The sequence below is a fragment of the Hemibagrus wyckioides genome, linkage group LG08, assembly GCF_019097595.1.
Source record: "Hemibagrus wyckioides isolate EC202008001 linkage group LG08, SWU_Hwy_1.0, whole genome shotgun sequence".
Lineage (NCBI taxonomy): Eukaryota > Metazoa > Chordata > Actinopteri > Siluriformes > Bagridae > Hemibagrus > Hemibagrus wyckioides.
Window position 1 is genome coordinate 9,991,991 of NC_080717.1, and position 21,163 is coordinate 10,013,153.

The 21,163-nt window shown below is 39.1% G+C and overlaps 2 protein-coding genes across 3 annotated transcripts; one reads left to right on the top strand and one right to left on the bottom strand.

Annotated features, from left to right (window-relative positions):
- Positions 1-5,384: 5,384 nt before the first annotated feature.
- pcdh20 (protocadherin 20) lies at positions 5,385-12,101 on the bottom strand. Of its 2 annotated transcripts, none has more exons than XM_058396266.1 (2): positions 11,826-12,101; positions 5,385-10,740 (listed from the first exon to the last, which is right to left on the bottom strand). In XM_058396266.1, the coding sequence occupies exons 1-2, from the start codon at positions 11,847-11,849 to the stop codon at positions 8,236-8,238; spliced, it is 2,529 nt and encodes an 842-aa protein (XP_058252249.1). In that variant the 5' UTR covers positions 11,850-12,101; the 3' UTR covers positions 5,385-8,235. The 2 variants fall into 2 exon arrangements, with proteins under 2 accessions (XP_058252249.1, XP_058252248.1); XM_058396265.1 differs by having other exon boundaries at positions 5,385-10,743; positions 11,826-12,100.
- A 568-nt stretch (positions 12,102-12,669) lies between these two features.
- si:dkey-27i16.2 (regulator of cell cycle RGCC-like) lies at positions 12,670-19,884 on the top strand. Its single transcript, XM_058397424.1, has 6 exons — positions 12,670-12,673; positions 15,882-15,926; positions 16,333-16,506; positions 17,561-17,641; positions 18,318-18,380; positions 19,237-19,884. Exons 1-6 carry the CDS (start codon positions 12,670-12,672, stop codon positions 19,242-19,244), a joined length of 375 nt encoding a protein of 124 aa, XP_058253407.1. The 3' UTR covers positions 19,245-19,884.
- The last annotated feature ends 1,279 nt before the right edge of the window (positions 19,885-21,163 follow it).

A 21,163-nucleotide genomic window follows, 5' to 3' on the forward strand; every position in this document is an offset into this window, starting at 1 on the left:
TATATATTGTGGTGGTTGGTCTTACATTTTCTAAATATGTTTGATTAGTATATATATATATATATATATATATATATATATATATATATATATATATATATATATATATATATACTAATCAAACATATTTAGAAAATGTAAGACCAACCACTTCCAATATTTACAAACTGCTATAATTTCTAACAAGTGAAGCCCAGTAGTGATTATTAGGGAAAGACCTGTTTTTGTTATTTGTAAATGTAAAGAACTGAGTTCAAGTATGAAGAAATGCATGGGAGGAACAGGCAACAGTGATTAGTGTTGATGTTGTGGTGACTCAGTGGTTAAGACTTTTGACTTTTGGCCATGGTCATGAGTTTAAATCCCAGCACTGTCAAGCTGGGCCCTTGAGCAAGGCTCTTAACCCACAACTGCTCAGCTGTATAATGTCAGGCTAAATGTAAATCACTTTGGATATGGGCGTCTGCCATAAGCTGTAAACAAATTAGCAGTGATGGTTGGTGGATGTTGGATGCACACAATTGTCTAGAATGCCTTTGTATGCTGTACCACTACAATGTCTGCTCAATGGAACTAGAAGCCCAAACCTGTTCCAACATGACACTGTCCCTGTGCACAAAACAAGCTGGTTGGTGTGGAACAAACTGAGACTACAACTGAGACTGAGCTGTTCAGTGGGGTTGACCACAACCCCACTGAACAGCTCAGGGATGAACTGGAATATAGGCTGCACTCCAAGCCTCCTTGTCTGACTTTAGTTCCTGACCTCTCGAATGCTCTTGTGGCTAAATGAATACAAATCCCCACAGCCACGCTCCAAAATCTAGAGAAAAGCCTTCCCAGAAGACAGGAGGTTATTATAGTAGGTAATGGGGGAATGGTATGTTGAAAAAGAACATATGGGTGTGATAGTTAAGTGTTCAAAAAGCTTTGGCCTGTCACAAGGCTGCATATCACAAGGTTTAATTGTATGGTCATTTGTATTTTGATTGGACAGTGTATGCCCAGTCTGTCAACTGTTAGTTTCTCTTAAAGTGTGCTGAAAAATATTAGTCCAATGCAAATGAAACTTAGTGAAGATTTTACTTTGTATAATTACCTGCCACATCTGTTACTGATTAAATCTTCTGTGCTGTTTCATACCATTCTCTGTGCCATTTACAGTATCTTATGGCCTTTGGTGATTCAGTTGCATTTGATTCCACAATAGTCAAAATAATCTGCTTTAAGACATTTGCTCACAGAATAATTGTTTAACATTATTTGTTTAGTGATCAGTTATTTATTTATTAAATAAATGTAAAAAAAATATCACTATATATATATATATATATATATATATATATATATTTGACTATCCAATTAAAAATCAGGTAACAATCAGATGATCTTCAGTTGTTAATGACTAATATCAGGTTTTTTAAATCAGACATTAAAAACCCCATAAAAAAATAACAAAAAATAATGCTGTGCTGTACCATATTGCAAAAGAATTCGGCTTGGTCATATCAGCTACCAGCTGCCAAAACACATGCTGGTCAGGCTGATAGACCATGTTTGCCAGCTGGTACAATCAAAACCATTTCTAAAATTACCACTACTTATGCTTTATCATTTAAAGAAAATTACAACTGTGACGCAATTAGTAAATCTCAAACATTTATTGACCGATTTAGTCAAAATAAAGAATAATGACTTGCCAGATGGCACAGAAATACAATACCAAATTCTACTACGCCTGTGCTTTGGCAGCTGGTAATAATAATAATGATTCCAAAAACTGAATTATAGCTTTTTGTGGAAAAATGTGAACTGGCATATCTAATAGCCAATTATGGAGGCAGGATTACAATGCATAAAATCATGCAGATACTGGTCAAGAGCTTCAGGTAATGTTCACATCAGCAACAGAATACAGAATGAAGAAGAAGTGCAATGTCTTTGACTTTAAGCATTTACACAGATTGGTGCAAAAAACAAAAAAACCTGGAGTGAGCGACATTTCACTGTTGATAAGAAACATCATAGGAAAATATTGGTTTAGGCTGCTTTGAAGTCTATATTAACTCATATAATCATTCTTTACTTGTGTGATAGGCAGAACTGGACAGTGGACACTGGACTGAACAAGGTGATTTTTCTTCAACTGTCCAGTTTGTGTGAATCTGTGTCCATGATAGCCTCAGATTCCAGTTCTTGGCTGACAGGAGTGTAACCCTCTTCTGCTGTTGTAGCTCATCCACCACAAGGTTTAATGTTTTGTACATGCTGAGATGCTTCTCTGCTTACCAATGTTACCAATGCTTATACAATGTAAATTGTATAAGAGTGATTATATTTCTGTATCCTTCATATCAGCTCAAACCAATCTGGCCATTTTCTTTTGACCTCTCTCATCAAGGCATTTCCACCAACAGAACTGTCTCTCATTCAGTGTGTTTTGGTTTTTTGTCCAATGTGTGATATCAGTTGATTATAATCTTTGTTTCAAATGTTATCTTTGTTTCATATGTTGTATCTTAATATCAATTGAATAAAAAAAGTGTAATTTGTATTTCAAATTAAAGTTTGTGAGTCCCATTACATACATTTACTTTTACATTATTTACTGTCCAGTGTCACCCAAATAAGGATGGGATGATGATTTCTATGATTCTATACTGGGCATGGTGGCTTAGTGGTCAGCACTGTTGCCTCATAGCAAGAAGGTCCTGGGTTTAAATCCTGGGTTCAAACAGGCAGGGGCCTTTCTGTGTGGGGTTTGCATGTTCTCCCCATGCCTGCGTGGGTTTACTCCAGGTACTCCGGTTTCCTCCCACAGTCCAAAAACATGTACATTAGGTTGATTGGTAATTCTAAGTGATTCTAGGTAATTCTCTGTGTGTGGTCCTGTGATGGACTGGTGACCTGTCCAAGGTGTACCTCTGCCTTTTGCCCAATGTGTGCTGGGATAGGCTCCAGCAGATCCCAGTGACCATAATTAGGAATAAAGTGGGTATAGAAAATGGATGGATGTTTCTATAATGCTATAAAGCTGCCATGAGACAATGTCCATTGTTAAAAGCACTATACAAATAAATTGAATTGAGTACACAAACTGTTTTGCAGCAGAACATTCCTATTTTGCTCATCCTAACCACCAGGACAGTGAATATAAGGCTCTACAGGGGTAAAACCTAAAAAAAGTGCATGGTGGCACCCAGGTTGTAGCAGTTCCTGAAGCAGCATAAGTCTAAGTGCACTCTTCACACTATATCCTCTCTAACTTCACCCATCCACTATTGCAGTTTTGGAACCTCATCTTTATGGGAATAACATGATAGAAAAAACAAGGGCACCTTAAAGTAGCTGGCTGCCACTAATGTCCAGTGTGGTTTTTGGACAGAAGGAGGTCATGGTCTAATACCTCCTGGACCTGTGTGACAACCTGTAACACTTGAGGCCACCAGTGTCGCTGCTTGGCTAGAATGATAACCTGCAGTCAAACCGTCTCTTGGCAGATAAGATTTTAAAACCTCAGGCTAGACATTTGATTGAACATTAGCAGTAGATTTAATTCTTGTCTGCATCACATTTGCCTCTATGCAAAAAAACTGCACTTTTGTATTGTGTTCTGGTTATCAGAGTGCTCTGCTTCCAGGTTATCAGCATTCTCCCTCAGAGTGGGCTCATTACTGAAAGTTCAGAGAATCAGAAATATTGGAATCTTGAGAATAAATGACTTATTACTCCCCCTATAGTGCTCAATACTATATCCCATTGATACACCACTATTTAACAAGTACAGAGCTACTTTTTGGATTAGTCACAATAGTTAACTTCAAACTTTTTACATGTTACACTCACATCTCAACAGCTACACCCACACTGATGCTTTCATTGTCTATTTGCCTAATATTTCCAGCAAAACAATGCTCCTGTGCACAAAGCGAGATTCGTAAGAAAACACTTTGCCAAAGTTGGAGTGAAAGAACTTGAGTGTCCTGCACAAAGCCTTGACCTGAACCCTCCTGAACACTTTTAGGATGAACTGGAACACTGACTGCTCCTCAGACCTCCTCACCCAACAGCAGAGCCTGACCTCACTAATGCTCTTTTGGCTGAGTGGAAAAATCCCCACAGTCACACTCCACAAGCTAGTGGAACGCCTTTCCAGAAGAGTGGAGGTTATTATAACAGCAAGTGGCAGATAAATCTGAAATGGGATGTTCAACAATCACATATAAGTGTTAAGGCCAGGTTTCCATGATAAACCTTTTAGCTGTGCATGAACATGTCAAAAGGTCATACAGAGTATTAAGTAAAAAAAAAAAAAATTCAGAACTGCGTTCCAGTTTTTAATCAATTGCATAGCATGCTCCCTCAGTTTCACACTGCATTAGATGAATGTTTCCAGCAAGAATAATAAACGTAAGACTAAAATGACAAATGCTGAAAGACATCTTGCAGCAGCAATATTAAACCATGTACCGCTTGTCTAAATCTGGTCATGATTCATATGCCTTAGGACAATTCCCAGAGATAATGCCATGCTGACACACAATTTCACTGTCACAGCATTGTGTGTTCTCAGTGTCACTGTCTGCTGTTTACAAATAACACCAGACCTAAATATATGCTATAATATATACTGTACAATACATGAGTCATGTTGTTTGTTACAGGCAAAGTTGCTGTAGTTGCTGAGACATTCCTTTTAAGACTTCCTTTTTTTCCCCCCAGTTATTGTATTTGTTCTGGAGATGTTTGGGCTGGCATTTGGTATCTTGTCACTGTTCATGTAGCAACTGTAACCGAATATGTTTATTACTATAAATTTTATGACTAGACCGGAATAAACATACTCAACAGGGACTTGACAGATAAACAGCAGGTTGCAGTCTGACGTACATTAGCAAAAGATTGTAAATGATGATCTGCAGTTCTTAATATGAATTATCACAAGAGATAACGCAATGAAATTATGTCTAAAAGAACACAATTCCTCTTGTGAGATATATAGATGGATGGGGAAAATCAGTGGCATCATTTTGTTGATATGATATGAGTCAGTCTTGTCCCTTTAAAGCGGGATTTCCCAATATAGAGGTCACATTATTATTATTATTATTATTATTATTATTATTATTATTATTATTATTATTATTATTATTATTATTATTATTATTATTATTATTATAAATATAAATAAAAATAAAAAAAACCTCCCATGTAGTGTTCAATTCTACAGAAAGGTTTTTTCTGTATCAGTCTTCTAGATTTTCTAGATTAGTAAAGCATTCTGAATGTTTTGTGCTAATGACAACCGTCATGAAGACAGAGGAAAGTTGCCATTGTGTAATGTCACTGTGCATGATATTGCTAAACAGTTCACAGTTTACTTAGAAACCTGACACACAGGCCTGTTTTTTTTATTGAATGTCGCATTTAGTCCTCAAGATGTACACAACATACACAGGTGAGAATATGAATACTTTCACTTGCATCACTGCTGCTTCTGTATGCTCATAAAGTCAGGAAGGAAGGAAGGAAGGAAGGAAGGAAGGAATCAAAGCCCCAACCCTGGGTGTGTGAGGCAAATCATTAAGCCGCCATGTCCACTAGTGTCGTAATAAAACATTTAAATGTCACAGGAATAAAGAAAAACGGTGGACAAGAACTGAGGTCACAAAAAATGTTTTTCATTTGCTCTGAAAAGTTTGGGAACCCCTGTCTTATAGGGCGGTGTCACAGCAAGTTATTCCGAAGTGATAGTGCTCTCCACCAACATCATCAAAACACACCCTAAATGAACGTTTTTTCTTTTTTTAAGAACGAATGCCTCCAGCAAATTTCCACAGAATCTATGCCAAGGCTCATTAAAGCTGTTCTACAGGCTTGTGGTGACCGAACAACTTACTTGGTTTTTCTTTTAATTTGTCACCTGTCTGGAGCTGTATCATAAAATAAAAGTACACACCGAGGCACTTGGTCTGAGGACTCAGACATAGATTAAGAAAAAACGTTCAGTACTGTCCTCATCTGAATGTGAAATTTAAATCATCAGTACATCCTATAAATAGTCATCCTATATATAGCCATATAAATTCTCCAGCCATTCATAGTGTGGTTTCATATCAGGAAAACAGAGCAATATAACTCTATGATTAGCCCACAACCTTGCAGAGAGAGAGAGAGAGAGAAAGAGAGAGAGAGAGAGAGAGAGATCATCTCAGGAAAAGGACACACTATAGCCTTCTCTGCAAAGTATATGACTATATACACTATGGACAATAATTTCAGAAAGATATGTTAGTATTTTTGTGGTGTGTTGTTTTGATTCGTTTATTATTTTATGCCAATAAAGCATTGAACTGATATAGAGAGATTGAGAGAGAGAGAGAGAGAGAGAGAGAGAGAGGTGTGGCAGAGGTCAGGTGAGTGTTAGTAAAGTTAGTAAAATGTCCAGTCTGGATTCAGATGGGTGATTGGGATGAGGAGTTGTTGTTCCTGGATCGTGATATGAGCAGAAGTGGGGATAGTAACTTTGTAAGACGGAGCCTGTGTGCGATAGGTTATCATTATTGTAACAGATAAAGTTACAGGAATTTTCAGATCTTTGTCAGATTTCTGGGTGAGCTACACACAGATACAGACATCTGTGAAAAATTCCATCTATTGTTGGTCTACCTGTCACAACTTGTTGTTTTGTTTAATATTTAGCTATGACTGACTATCCATGTGTATTATTATAAATTTCTTCCTTATTATGGTGGATATTTTTATACTTTATTTATGTATCTACAGTATACTACTGATAATACTGAAATCACATAGCTCAGTCCATTGTACCTTTAAAGGGCAAGTCCAACAAGACCAAGAAAATGTCAGTTTTAGTATCATTTCCTTTTGTGTACACTCACTTGTATTTCTCACTTGTATTTCATTAAATAAATCAAATGAGAAATAGAAGTAAGTGATCAAAATACAAAATACTTTACTAAAAAAAGGGCTGTTGAATGTTGATAAGCCGTGATACAATCAGCATACTGAATTGATGTAACTAGCTTTCACAACACTGCCACTACAATGCCAGGAAAGCAGTCATGTGGAACCGCACGCAAGTTGACATGCCCAATTGGGTCGGAAATGTCTTACTTTCTTGAACTGGATTAATATTTAGTGATCTTGAAAGAGAGGAAGCTTACTGTATGGAAGTTAAAGGTGACAACATGTCTGTAGATATGCATTCCTAACACATTTATGGCCTTTGGATATGGGACGTGCAAGGAGGATATCAAATGACAAGGAACACAGTGACAGCGTCATCTATCTGCAACCAATGAATCCCCCAGTCTTCTCTAAAGCAGCACCTCTTTTTGAAAGAAACATGAGACCCCTTTGTTGCTGCAAATACTCTAGAATTCCAGCAATTATTCTGGGGAATTTGAGAGAGTTCTAATCAAGGCATTAGAGGATTAGCAAACTGGCTGTCTGACTGGTCTCTTAGCCGATAGCATTCAGCCCTCGCAGGCGCCTACACTCAGACTGCTCCTATAAGCACTGACTAATTCTGGTTATAGTTTGTTTTAATAATTATTTGATTTTTTTTGCACTAGACCACTTAAATTGGCTGTTTAACTACTGAAGAGTAACACCCTTTTGGGATATTCTTGATCTTTTAGACTTAAAAATTAAACAATTCATGGAAGAAGATTTGTTTGGTTTGGGTTAAATAACATCCATTCATCCATCCAACCATCCATCCATCGTTCATCTTTAGTATCTGCTTAACCCTGGTTTCAGTGGATCAGACACCTATTCAGGGGTGGCGGTATGTGGGATGTCTCTCGCCTCATGATCATGGACCTGTCTTCTGTAAAAATAAGCACTAGTACACCTGTATTTACAACTAAACATTCGCAGATCACAATAACTACATTAACATTATAATCATTACTAACTGGACTGGTTGCTTCTGTCATTAATAGATATTTACAATCTGATAAGATGTTGCATGTTAGAAGCGATAAGAAAACTTTCGATGAGCTTTTTAATACCATTTTGGTATAAAAGACACAGATGGTAACTTAGTAGGCCATTGTGGTTTGTGGGTAGTGTGTCTGGTAGAAACGTTCCTGTAAGTCTGGCTATTTTTACTTTTAAATGTACTTGAATTTTATTAAACATTTGATCATGATGTTATAAGTCGTTAATAAACGCAAAATTGGACCAATAAAGGAAAACACATGTCCTTTAATTGAAATATTCCAGTTCATGTTCCAGTTCATCTTCTTTTGTGTGATCTCTCCGTGGTGTTTTTTTTCGCATCAACCTTTTTTGTCTCAAGAAAATAATGACTGTGACGAGAAACATGCATACAGAGAAGACCATCATACCCAGACCACACAGCAGTAAGAGCCAAGGCAGTTCTGTGCAACTCTCTGTCAGGCTATAAGATTTTGGATTTGGCAACGGGGACTCTGACGTGAGAGGAAAATATTGGGGAACAGTAGTCAGGTGGCACTGTTTGGATATCTCATTGACCATTACATTAACCCACACAGTGGCCTGAAGAGGTGCAGGCTTCCCTCTGTCACTGACTCGGATTAAGAGGTGATGCATACCGTAGTCTCTTCCTACAAGCTGCTGCACCACTGTGATGTTCCCTGAGTGTGGGTCGATCTGAAATGGGCTGGGGTTGATTGGCTCCCTGGCTATAATTTGGTACGTAATATCTGAATTCAAGCCTGAGTCACGGTCAATAGCATAAATTTTGGTGATGATGCTGCCAGCCTTTGTGTTGGGGGATATGGTCAGGCAGGAGAGGTTGCTGCTCGGCAGGAGCACCTGAGGCTGGTTATCATTTACATCCTCCACAAAAACAGTTACAGATGCAGTAGAGGAGCGCTGTGGACTTCCACCATCTATAGCCAGCAGGCGCATCTCATAATGTTCATGTTTCTCCCGGTCCACCTCACCTATGCAACGAAGTGTAGACTGGGACAGGTCCATGGCGAAGGGAACATGCTTGTCTAGTACTTGTACATCCACCACTTTTCCATTATCGCCTTCATCTGCATCCACAATTCCAATCTTACCAACCTGAGCTAAGCGTGAAATACCTTCAGAAATGAAGAAAATGAAGTGTGGTGTGACAAACATTGGCTGGTTATCATTCTGATCTAGAACCTTTATAAACACAGATGAAAAGGCCTCTAAAGAAGGCGAGCCATTGTCCCTGGCCAGCACTGTGAGACTGTATTCCCTCTGCTTCTCTCTGTCCAGTGGCTCTAAAACAGAGACTACACCTGTCACTTCATCAATATTAAAGATAGCAGGGTTATTATTAATCAGCCTGTATGACACTTTTCCATAAAGCTGACTATCTGCATCACTTGCGCTGACTTGTACTAAAGAGAATGCAGGCTTATTGTTCTCCTCTATCTCCACCTGATAGTAAGTCTTCTCAAACTGTGGGGCATTATCATTCACATCTTCAACTACGACTTTTATCTCTTTCCTTGCATGCACACATTTGCCTTGGGCTTCACTTATAACAACAGTAACAAGATATTTGCTACACAGCTCAAAGTCTAGTGGTTTTGAGGTTGAAAGTAGATAGCTGCCTGCTTGTGCTTTCAAAGAGAATGCTGTGCTGTCTCCCTCAAAGGACAGAATCTTCTGGACACTTGAGATGTCTCTCAGCTCCAAAAGAGCCAAGAGAGTTGGTGGCTCATTTTCACGTAATATTATAGTTTGATTTCTATACTGTGCAACATACTTGATCTCGACTGTTGGCTCCGGGCTCAAAACTGGCTGCAGATATACAGTTAACTGAGTTTGCTCAACAGGGCAAGGTGGGCTATTCACAACTACTTTTAAAACATGTTTTTCTGGGCTGTCTAATCTTATATCCATAGCTACAATAATCCTGCCTGTGTTACTGTCCAAGTGGAAAAGTTCCTTGGCCCGATCTGAGATCTGCAGGCTGAATGAGTAAGTGATCTGACTGTTCCTGCCCAGGTCTGGGTCTATGGCTTGAACCTGGGCCACTGTTGTTCCCCTGGTCACTCCTCCTGGCACCGAAACTGTGCGAGGGTTATCAGGGCTGAACTGCGGGCACTGATCGTCTACATCAAGCACCGTAACAACAAGAGACACTGTAGCACTCAGAGGCACAGAGCCACTGTCCACAGCAACAAGAACCATGCAGTGCTCACTTTGAGTTTCACGGTCCAGCTCTCTTTCAACAATTAGCTGAAGGGCAGAACTGTCCTGTGCTACACTGAAGAATCCTTCAGCACCTTCTAAATGATACATTATCTCTGCATTGCTGCCTATGTCCTCATCCTGAGCCTTGATGTCCAACAGCACCCTTGTCCCAACACTTGCATCCTCTGGTATGCTTAAACGAATTTCATTTGTTTCAAAATAAGGAGCATTGTCATTTATATCCTCCACGATTATAGTTATCTTCAGCAGTTCTTGCTCAGGGCCCACTAGGGCGTTGACTAAGATTGTACAGTACCCTCCCTCCTGTGATGGACACAGTGTCTCCCGGTCAATCATCCTCTCTGTTGTGTACACATTCCCAGTTTCTTCATTGACTCTCAAATACGAGCTCCCAAGCAGCTGGTATGGAGGAAAGAAGGTTGTGCTTAGAGTGTATATCTTAATTCCTTCCGGTCGCTCCTCCAGTATCGAAAGAGTCAGCAGAGTGTGGCATATGATCTGTCTGACCGATGCAATGAGAAACACCTTCTAAAGAGAACCAGAGAAAGTGTTTAGTAGGCTGAAGTAAACAACACCCCACTTTCCATATGAAAGTTTAACAGTTATTCAAAGTTTTAAAGGCACGGTCCTTAGGATAAAGTGTGATGGTATAACAGACAATCCTGTTCAGTCATGTTTTTGAGGTCTGTAGACAGGAAACGCAAACTAGGACAAGTTACTCAAATTCACAAATTCATACTGGTAGATATTTCAGTAAATGAGTTTCGTTAAAGTTTTTCCTCTCAGCTATACACATGACTTTTGTGGCACTTAAACTTTCACAGAATTTTGTGACAACAAAAGTGCAGCCAAGTGCTAACAAATGTCAGTCTAAATCATCAGATTTTACAAGAACTTTTTTCTTCAGATTTTACTTCAGGTGATATACAATAGGTTTGTTTAGCTATCCCTGAATAAAGCCAATATACAGTACAGTACATCTGAAAATGCACCTTGTGTTTCAACATTTAAAGTACTAAACATAAATTATATACATAGTTTTATTTCTATTATTTATGCAGATAAAAGAAACATCAAGAAAGGAAATCAAATTCTACAGTTTTTGTGCCATTATGTAAAACTTTGTAATATTATTCTAATTGTTAATACATTTTTTTATTTCAATTTATTCCTGTAAATCTGCTTATTTTTTTTTTAGCATTTTTAACAATGTCCATTATTAAAAATGCTATAAAAATAAAATTTAACTGATTGGAATAAAATCAAAAGTATTCAAATTATATTTGGTTTAAATAATCAGCCATATCAACCCCATTTATTCATAGGGTTGGGGTTTGGTGGTGTGCAGTTAAACAGCACGTGCCTTAATTCACTGTAAGATAGTAAAAGCACTGTTTTCCTTTTGGAAGCCATTACAGCGCTTGCACAATACAGCTTCATGCACAAACAACCTATCTAATCAAGCATGTTTGACAAGTGGGTCTGTCAGAAATTCTGCAAGAAACATAAATGCATTTACTTGGACAGTCTGTAGATATCTTAGTTAAAGCAAATATCTCTTGGCTACACATTTCCTAGAGAGAGAATAGACAGAGTGGGAGAAAACTCACCTGTAACAGACACACCATGTTCATATTTCCGTGAGACGCAGGTGATCATTCTTTGTGTGTGTGCTAGCGGTGTGGAATGAAACTTGAGTGTGACTAGGATTTCTGAGGGAGGGCACACTCTTAAACGGCCGAATCTAAATGAAAAGAGCTCACTTTCCTTTCGGCATAAAACCTGTTCTGTCAATCTTCCCTCTCCTTTACACAGAGTCTTTAACATGTTTATGTTGCCAAAGTAGTTTGATTCCAGTTACAAAAATTACTCTCCCTTTCTCTCTCTCTCTCTCTCTCTCTCTCTCTATCTCTCTCTCTCTCTCTCTCTCTCTCTCTCTCTCTCTCTCTCTCTCTCTCTCTCTATCTCACGCACACACAATATCTTCCATTGCTATAATTATTAATGAGTTTATTAGTGCTGTGTCTACATCTGAATAAAACCCAAACATTTTTCAATTTAAATTTCAATTCCATTTTATTTGAACAGCGCTTTTAACAATAGACATTTTTCCAAAGCAGGTTTTGAAATCTTGATATCTAGATCCCAAATAAGCAAGCCAGAGGTGACAATGACAAGGAAAATCTCCCTTGAAAACACCACAAGGAAGAGAAACCAGACTAAAAAAGTAACCCAACCACTTCTAGTGACAAAATTACGCTTCAACTATTAGACTATAGTCTTCAACTATTTACTACAAAGTCAATCATTGCTAAATGTACTAAAAGCATGTACAGTATAAACAGCACAGTCTTCATGACTGCAGCAACAGTTCTTAGGCACAAGTCTACAGTATCCAGGTGAGATTATTCACTGAAGAAAGGGTGAGCCTGTAGGATTTATAGGACATAAAGTATGCGTAAGATATCCAGTTCAGTATATGACAAAGTCCAACAAATGACCAAATTACCAACCACTTTACTAGAAATGCCAGTACACCTTTACATTCATGAAGTTATATAATCAACCAATCATGTGGCAGCTGTGCAATAAAGAAATCATGCAAGATCTTCATCTCAAAAATCAGAATAGGGAAAAATTGTGATTTCTGTGAATTTGATAGTGCCTTGGATGTTGGTGCAAGATGGGCAGGATTTCTCACATACAACATCTCCTGGGATTTTCACATACAACAGTCTCTACAGTTTAAACAGTATCATATATTAAAAAAAAAAAATCTATAATATGTCTGTGGAGGGTGTGCAGGCTGAAACACCTTGTTGATGAGAGAAAACAGAGGAGAATCACCAGACAGGAACGAGCTGGAAGTCTATAGTAACTCAAATAATCACTTTACACCCATGGTGAGCAGAAAAGCATCTCATCCTGCACAACACTGGATGAACTATAACAGCAGAAGTTCCACTCCTGTCAGCCAAGATTAACAATCTGTGGCTTTCATGGGAACAGACTGACCCAAACTGGACTGTTGAAGACTGGAAAAAGGCCAGGTGAATTTTTTTTTTTAAATCTTTAATTGTCTAGTTTCGATTATGGGCATGTGTCCATAATATTTAGATAAGTGAATGAATGTACAGGTGTACAAATGTTTCAAATAAAGTAGATGATGAGTGTAGTGTATATTGTACTTATTACCTTTACACTGCCCTCTAGTGTATAAACTGGTTACTACACCTAACAGGTAATACAGGTAGTAGCGACCAGGTAGCCTTGGTGTGTGTGTGTGTGTGTGTGTGTGTGTGTGTGTGTGTGTGTGTGGCGATTAAGAAAGAAGCGTTTTCAGCCATTTACATGTTTCATTCTTTGGACACAGCTACTAACATCGATAAGTTGGGAAGGTAATAATATATAATATATAATAAATCTAATATTAATGTAATATTTAATATTAAGAATGCAGAGATGGAGTCATTGATGGCAACAACAAATAACAAGACAGCCAAAAAAAGGCCATTAATACACTATATAGCTATAGGTTTGTGGACACCTGGCCATTACACCTGTATGTGGTTCTTCCCAAACTGTTGCCACAAAACTGGAAGCACACAGTTGTCTAGAATGCCTCTGTATTTATCAGCATTACACTTTCCCCTCATGGAGATCAAACACAAGCATAATCACTGTGGTCAAAGCCAGGCCGTGTCGACGTGGTATGCAACTGTGAGAAAAGAGGAAGACTACATTTCTACAAATAACAATCTCCACTCTATATTGTGTATGTATTTACCCACTTAAGGGTTTAATGGCAGTGCTTTTGTAGGCTAGTTAAAAGATGATTTTGTGTAGAAGTGTCTACAAAGAATGCTGAACATGAAGCATTGTTCACACCATTATTCACACTGACAGAGTGTTAGCAAAATGTTTAACTTTCATAAAAAAGGAACTTCTAGTGCCAAAGCTGTAGTAAGCAAAAACACCAAACTACACTGAATCCTTTAGACAGTGAAACAGCTGTGAGGCTGAATACTGAGATCTGCTGAACAGTTTGAGGGTGTGATGAAGGATCTACATTTATCATATGTAAAAACATCTCTCTATGTCTCTCTCTCTCTCTCTCTCTCTCTCTCTCTCTCTCTCTCTCTCTCTCTCTATGTCTAAAAAAATATAAGGGGGTTCTTTTCTGAAAGTTAAAGCATGGTTAAAGAAATTAAGTATTGTAGAGTAATACATTAATGTGTTTATAGAATGTCCTGTAAAGTAAAACTAATAAATTACATTAATCAAGCTTTTGTTTGAGAAACCTTTTGTATGGACATGAATAATGAAGCTTTTATGCACTACTCAGAGTCTGACAACTGCAAAAGGAGTTTGAGGCTGTGATGAAGGAACTGACTGCCACATTTCTAAATAAAAGCTGAAACTTTAACTAGCTCAGTAATGGCCTTTTCACTTTCACCAGTTTTTAATGATTATCTTTAAGCCTTTTTACCCCGCATACACTATATTGCCAAAAGTTTTGGGACATCACTCCAAATCATTGAATTCAGATGTTGTTTTTCAGGGGTTGGGCTTGGCCCCTTTAGTTCCAGTGAAAGGAACTCTTAATGCTTTCATTTTCAATGACATTTTCAATTTCATGCTCCCTACATTGTGGGAACAGTTTGGGGATGACCCCTTCCTGTTCCAACATGACTGCGCACCAGTTCACAAAGTAAGGTCCATAAAGACATGGATGAGTGAGTTTGGTGTGGAGGAACTTCACAGAGGAACTTCACCTGACCTCAACCTGATAGAACACCTTTGGGATCAATTAGAGCGGAGACTGTGAGCCAGGTCAAAACTGGGACGTCTGCCTTTATATGCTTCAACTCTTCTGGTGTGCTTATGGGAATTTTTGACCATTCCTCTAGAAGCGCATTTGTGAGGTCAAGCACTGAGAAGGCCTGGCTCGCAGTCTCCACTCTAATTCATCTCAAAGATGTTCTATAAGGTTGAGGTCAGGACTCTGTGAAGTTCCTTCACACCAAACTCACTTATCCATGTCTTTATAGACCTTGCTTTGTGCACTGGTGTGCATTCATGCTGGAACAGGAAAGGGTCATCCCCAAACTGTTCCCACAAAGTTGGGAGCATGAAATTGTCCAAAAATGTCTGGGTACGCTGAAGCATTAAGAGTTCCTTTCACTGGAACTAATGGACCAAGCCCAACCCCTGAAAAACAACACCTGAATTCAATGATTTGGGGGGGTGTCCCAAAACCTTTGGCAGCGTAGTGTATGTTTGGTGATCCGTGCAGTGTGCGTTGTGCTACTGAAAATTTGAATGTAAATTGTGCACTAAAAAAAATCTTTGCAATGGAAAGACACAAATGTAAACAGCAACCACACCCTCATACAGTCACTTTCAGGTAATGGACTAAAGTTTTCCGTCACTGTCCCAGTCTCCGAATTGTCAGAGGGGAAACTTCTCTCTCATTGGCTGAGAATCTGCATCTCTGACGTCGGAGTGGAGAAGCGTCTGCTCGAAAACCATCCAATCGGATAGCAGTTTTTGTGCCGCCTTCTTTGTACCATTACGCACTGTGAGGCGTGGTCAGGCGAATCCTAATATCTGAACTAACTTTTCTTCTCTCTCTCTCATTAGTTACCTCTCTTTCTGAGGCTCAGGTTCAACAGCTGTTTCTGCAAGCATATCGACCGCACCTTTCACAGGTTAGTTATCTTTTTCTTCTTATTAAATATCGGTTAACCGGTTTATAGAAACCAAAACGAGCCTATAGTAATCAACAACTTTTTAAACAAAAATCCAATTCAGTTTATTTGTATAGCGCTTCTAATAATGTCTCAAAGCAGCTTTCCTGAAGAGAACATAGAGAGAAAGTACAAAGTTTAAAGTTTTCTATTTTATCCCTGTTTTAAAATGGATGCTTATTAGAATTTACTGGGAACAAAATTTCATTTCAAGTGAATATCATGGCACCAGGTTAGATTTATTCTATTAATTACTGATTCATTTATCAGTTAAGGTGTCACATGACTACACCATTTGACTATATGACACGGGTTTTGCTTTGGCTGTGGAGTGAATAAATGTGTAACACACTGACCCCCACCGCAGAGATGGACAGTGAGATCGGGGAGCTGTTGGAGGAGTTTGAGGCCGTGGTGGAGGAAATGACCGCGCCGACGGAGAGCGCGCGCGGCTCCTGTGAGACTCTGCTGAACGATGCGAAACGGCGCGCTGCCCTCAGCGACGGAGTGACGGACAGCGGCATAGAGGACGCGGATGACGGTGAGTGCTACATCATCTCCTGCCCTTTAACAATACCGAAGTGTGGAAAGTCTTACTGCTTACATGGTGCCACACTTATAACCAGTCTCACGCCCCTGTTACACTTCACACGCTAAGTGCATGTGGAGGTTGCATGTTCTCCCCATCTCCGTGCAACAGGGGTTTCCCAAGGTGCTCTGGTTTCTCCCCAGAGTCCAAAAACAAGCGTGGTATGCTGATTGGTGTGTGTGTGTCCTGCACAGGGTTGATGATTGTTCAGGGTGTTCCCTGCCTTGTGCACCATGTCCCCTGGGATAGACTCAAGCAGGGGCGATTCAAGGATTTTCATTTAAGGGGGGGCTCAGCCCCCAATTAGGGTATAATGGTAAAAAATAAATAAATAAATAAATAAAATAAAATAAACGTTTGACTAACAGGGTAGGATGGTAAACATATTGCAGCATTCCACTGTATTGCATAGATGTGTATAATATTTGAGAACTGAACAATCCAAATACGAGTCTTCCTGATCACACACACACACACACACACTTGTCCTCAGACCCTCGCTCTGTGACACCGCGGTCTGCGGATGGAAGAACATGCTGAAAGACAGGGAAGGGCTGAAGTCTGCCGCCGTTTTCATATGAAATTTAAAGGGGACTGAAGCGATCACGCATTTGTGTACAGTTTATGGAGAATTGCAGAATTTTAGGGGGGCTGAGTAGAAATGTTAGGGGGGCTAAAGCCCCCCTAAAAATGGCCTAGCGACGCCCATGGACTCAAGGTTCCTCATGACCCAGTGTAGAATAAGTAGAAGAGAAAATGGATGGATGGAGAACTTCCACACTCAAATTTCCCACAGTGATGAATATAAACTCCTATACAGACACTTTTCTGTAACTCTTTCTGTAGGAAACAAGTTTCAACTTTTTTTTTCTCGTTGAGTTTAGCACAGAGTCACACAACAAAGACACATCATTAACTCACAATGGTATCCTGTACTGTTGTCAAGTCAGATTTTTTTTAGATTTGGAACATTAAAGCACTGTGTGTGTGTGTGTGTGTTTCTCAGCTAGTGAACCATCTCAGGCAAGCAGCTTGAATGCGAGTGTAGAGGAGCTCAACACTGCAGGCATGATGACTTCACGGAAAGGTATCGCTGTTATATTTCAATCCTGATAACCATCACATTTACACAACAAAGCTGGAGGCATTGGAGTGTGTGTGTGTGTGTGTGGGTGCCATTTTTGTTTTGTGCAATTTCATACTTTGATGGAACTCTCAGTTCTGTGCTACCTCTGGGCATCTCGCTGACGTCCACCCATGCTTACACCTAGCCTTTAATTTTTTAGTAACTCAGTGTTTGAAGAGAGGGATTATTATAGACGCTTTAAATGAATTGAAGTGTTTATCAGTGAAAGCTCTTTATCTTATTTTGTCAGGCTACCATACACAAAAAGGATAAGACTCTGAACAGTTCCACCTCAAACCTTAGCAACACAGCGGAGCTGATCTGTTTCAGGCTAACTGAGCTAATCTCTTAGATAGGCACATTTTTTTAAGAGGATGTTTATGATAAGATTTTTAAGCCCGATTCAAAGCCGATTGAACATGCTGCTCCGCATTTGTTTCTTCCTTCTGAAGTGTGGGATTAGATTTTATTTTCCAGTCCCATGCCCCCGTCTCCCCCCGGACTGTCAGATCGCATTTCCTCTTATAGAATATTCCAGAGGAAATGCTTGAGCTCTTAGCAGTATTTCTACACATTCCAGAGCATTCCATCATCCAGCCCCTCCTTCACTGTGTCTCTCTTCTTCCATTTCCTTCAGCCAAACTTGGGGACACCTCAGACCTAGAGAGCTTTATTGAGAACTTGGACAAAGAGCTTGCAGGTAAGCTAACACAATCACCTTGAAAATATATTTCATGGGAGCAAATGTATTGCGTACGAACCTGACTCTAGACTCACCCTGCCATGAATAATAATCATTCTGCTCCCTAGAATTAATTTGCTATTATTTATTTGCTTAAATGCTATGTCAGCAATCTGACTCCTAAATGACTGTCTAATTGAGTTAATGATATTTATAGAAAATTAGCTGCAAGCACTGACAGTATTCACACTAGCTAGCTTTGTAGTGATGCAAAACTGTCTCTTTTTTGCCTCTTATTATAACCATGTGAATGTATTGATATTTTGTTACATGCGATTTTTTCAAAACATTCACGTTCTGAGCACCAATCATCCTTAAATGGGAAAATAAACAATCAGAACAGAAAGGCTGTTAGACAACAGATAAACTGTGCAATAAGAAAGTACAAGTTCAATGGAGAGCAGTGATGAAGAGCTTTGGATATTGCACGTGTGGGCTTTTATGTACTGCAGATATAGTATGTGAATATATTTGTTTTTCCACACTTCAGCACACGATAAATCATATGGTGTGTATATTTCCTCGAATCAAAAATTAGAGTGCAATCTGTGATAAAGTATACAGACAGAAATGAAATTTTCATTGCAGTGATAATGGCACTACTACTAAATTACCCCAGTGGCTGCCTATCAACAAAAGACCAGTGGTTTTACAAGGCCTGCTCTCAGCATGCCAGGCTATCAGTGGGTTGTAGGGATAAGTGCAGATCATGAATCATAAGTCCCCAGACATCTGGGCACACTTTGAGCATGTTAATCCTTTCTGCCTGTCTCCCCTGTCGACCCGAGCTATGACAACTTTATCTTCTTGACAGAGATGTGAACAGACAGGACTCATGTAACTACAGGACAGGAGCCAAGACTATCAGCACGTACCAGCAAGAAGAGAACTGGCATCCATGAACAAACCAAATCCCCATCTCGGACAGGAGATTCAGGTTGTAGGGCACCCGAAAACAGTAATTACGGACAACAAATTACAACCAAGGCAAGTTAGCATGAGCAATCTTTAATCCTGAGAAAATGCATCTGATTTATTAGTACAGACGTTGGTATTTTCGGAATTTCATTGAATATGAACCAAGACAAATATCTCAAGCAGTAATAATGCTGGATTATGAAGTTTTTTTTTATTGTTTGCTATGAAGATTTGCTATGTCTGGCTAAATTTGTTTGTAATTCTGCCAGCTCATTAAGCTCTTGAACTATAACCTCTGTTTTTTCAATCCAATCCTATGCTTAAGTCCTCATTTTTTTTTGATGTACAATCTCTCAGGAGTTCTAACTGTACTGTTATTGTTAAATTATTTTCTGGAATCTTATTGGCTCATGGCAGCTAACTGTAGTTTTTTTTACTGTATAAATATTCATGTTATCGCTCTTTGTATCTGTATTTGACTGATATTAATTGAGATTTTTTAAGAAAAGGTATATTTTGTAAAATAAAAATGATATATATTTTATTTTGAAAGCATATTGAAAGTTTCTCATTCATTATTCTGTCTCTGGTATGGTAATAGCATGTGTAGTTGCTTTACAGTTCAGCAAGTTACCTAGAATTGACGCGTCTTCCTGTGAACAGTACCAAGTTTCACTTTGTCGAGGTAAATGTTTCTGCATCTAAACAAGGAAATTGTGGTTTGTCGTTAAGCCCAGACAGGAAGTGCATCATTTGTGCTGCTCTAGAAACAGTGCATGTGATGGAATTTGTAAGGAACTAGTGCTTTAAAAAGCCCATATTGTGCAATGAAGAGGCAACAATGCCTAATTCTCTTTGTCTCAATGGAAACTGAGCTGCAGTCATCACATTAAGAAGAGGAAGCAGAATTGCATCATCATGGCTCTTATGATCTCAGCAGTGATTTATAGTTAGCACTTGAAACATGATAATCACACCATCCATAGATATTTCTAGATTTAGAGCCTCCAAATCTGTAGTTTACAGTTTAGAAGACCTTTAGCCAATTTCAAGTCATGCTCCAATTTTAAATAAATCAAATTTGACACTGAATCATTCATTCATTGTCTATACCCACTTATTCCTAGGGTCACAGGGGTCTGCTGGAGCCTATCCCAGCACACATAGGGCGAAAGGCAGGGGTACACCCTGGACAGGTCACCAGTCCATCACAGGGCCACACATAGACAAACAACCACACACACTCGCAGGCAATTTAGAATTACCAATCAACCTAATGTACATGTTATTGGACTGTGGGAGTAAACCCGCGCAGGCATGGGGAGAACATGCAAACTCCACACAGAAAGGCCCCAGCCTGTTCGACCCCAGGATTCAAGCCCAGGACCTTCTTGCTGTGAGGCAACAGTGCTAGCCCAACACTGAATCAAAATAAAGCCAATACCTCAGGCTTAGTCAGTAGCTGCAATGTCTGAGACAGTGAAGAGAGATGAGCATCCCTAGCCCAATTTATTAGGTCTCTTCCATTTTAAATGAACTAATTATTGACATTGGCACTATGTAAGCCAAGACAGCATGGAAACGTGGAGGTAAGCATGATTACTAGATTAGCTAGCTGAATGAGAGAGACTAGTTGGATTTGAGGTTTTTCAGGAAAGATGCTCTGCGCTGAATCTGGTATTTTGTTGGTTGTTAGCAGTTGCTTGTTGTGTTAAATATATCTGCTGGAGCCTATGGGTAAGTGTAAGGGGCAACTTAATAGATATCTAACTATGTAACTATGTATGAATACCATGGACAAATAAACATGAGCTAGCTATGGA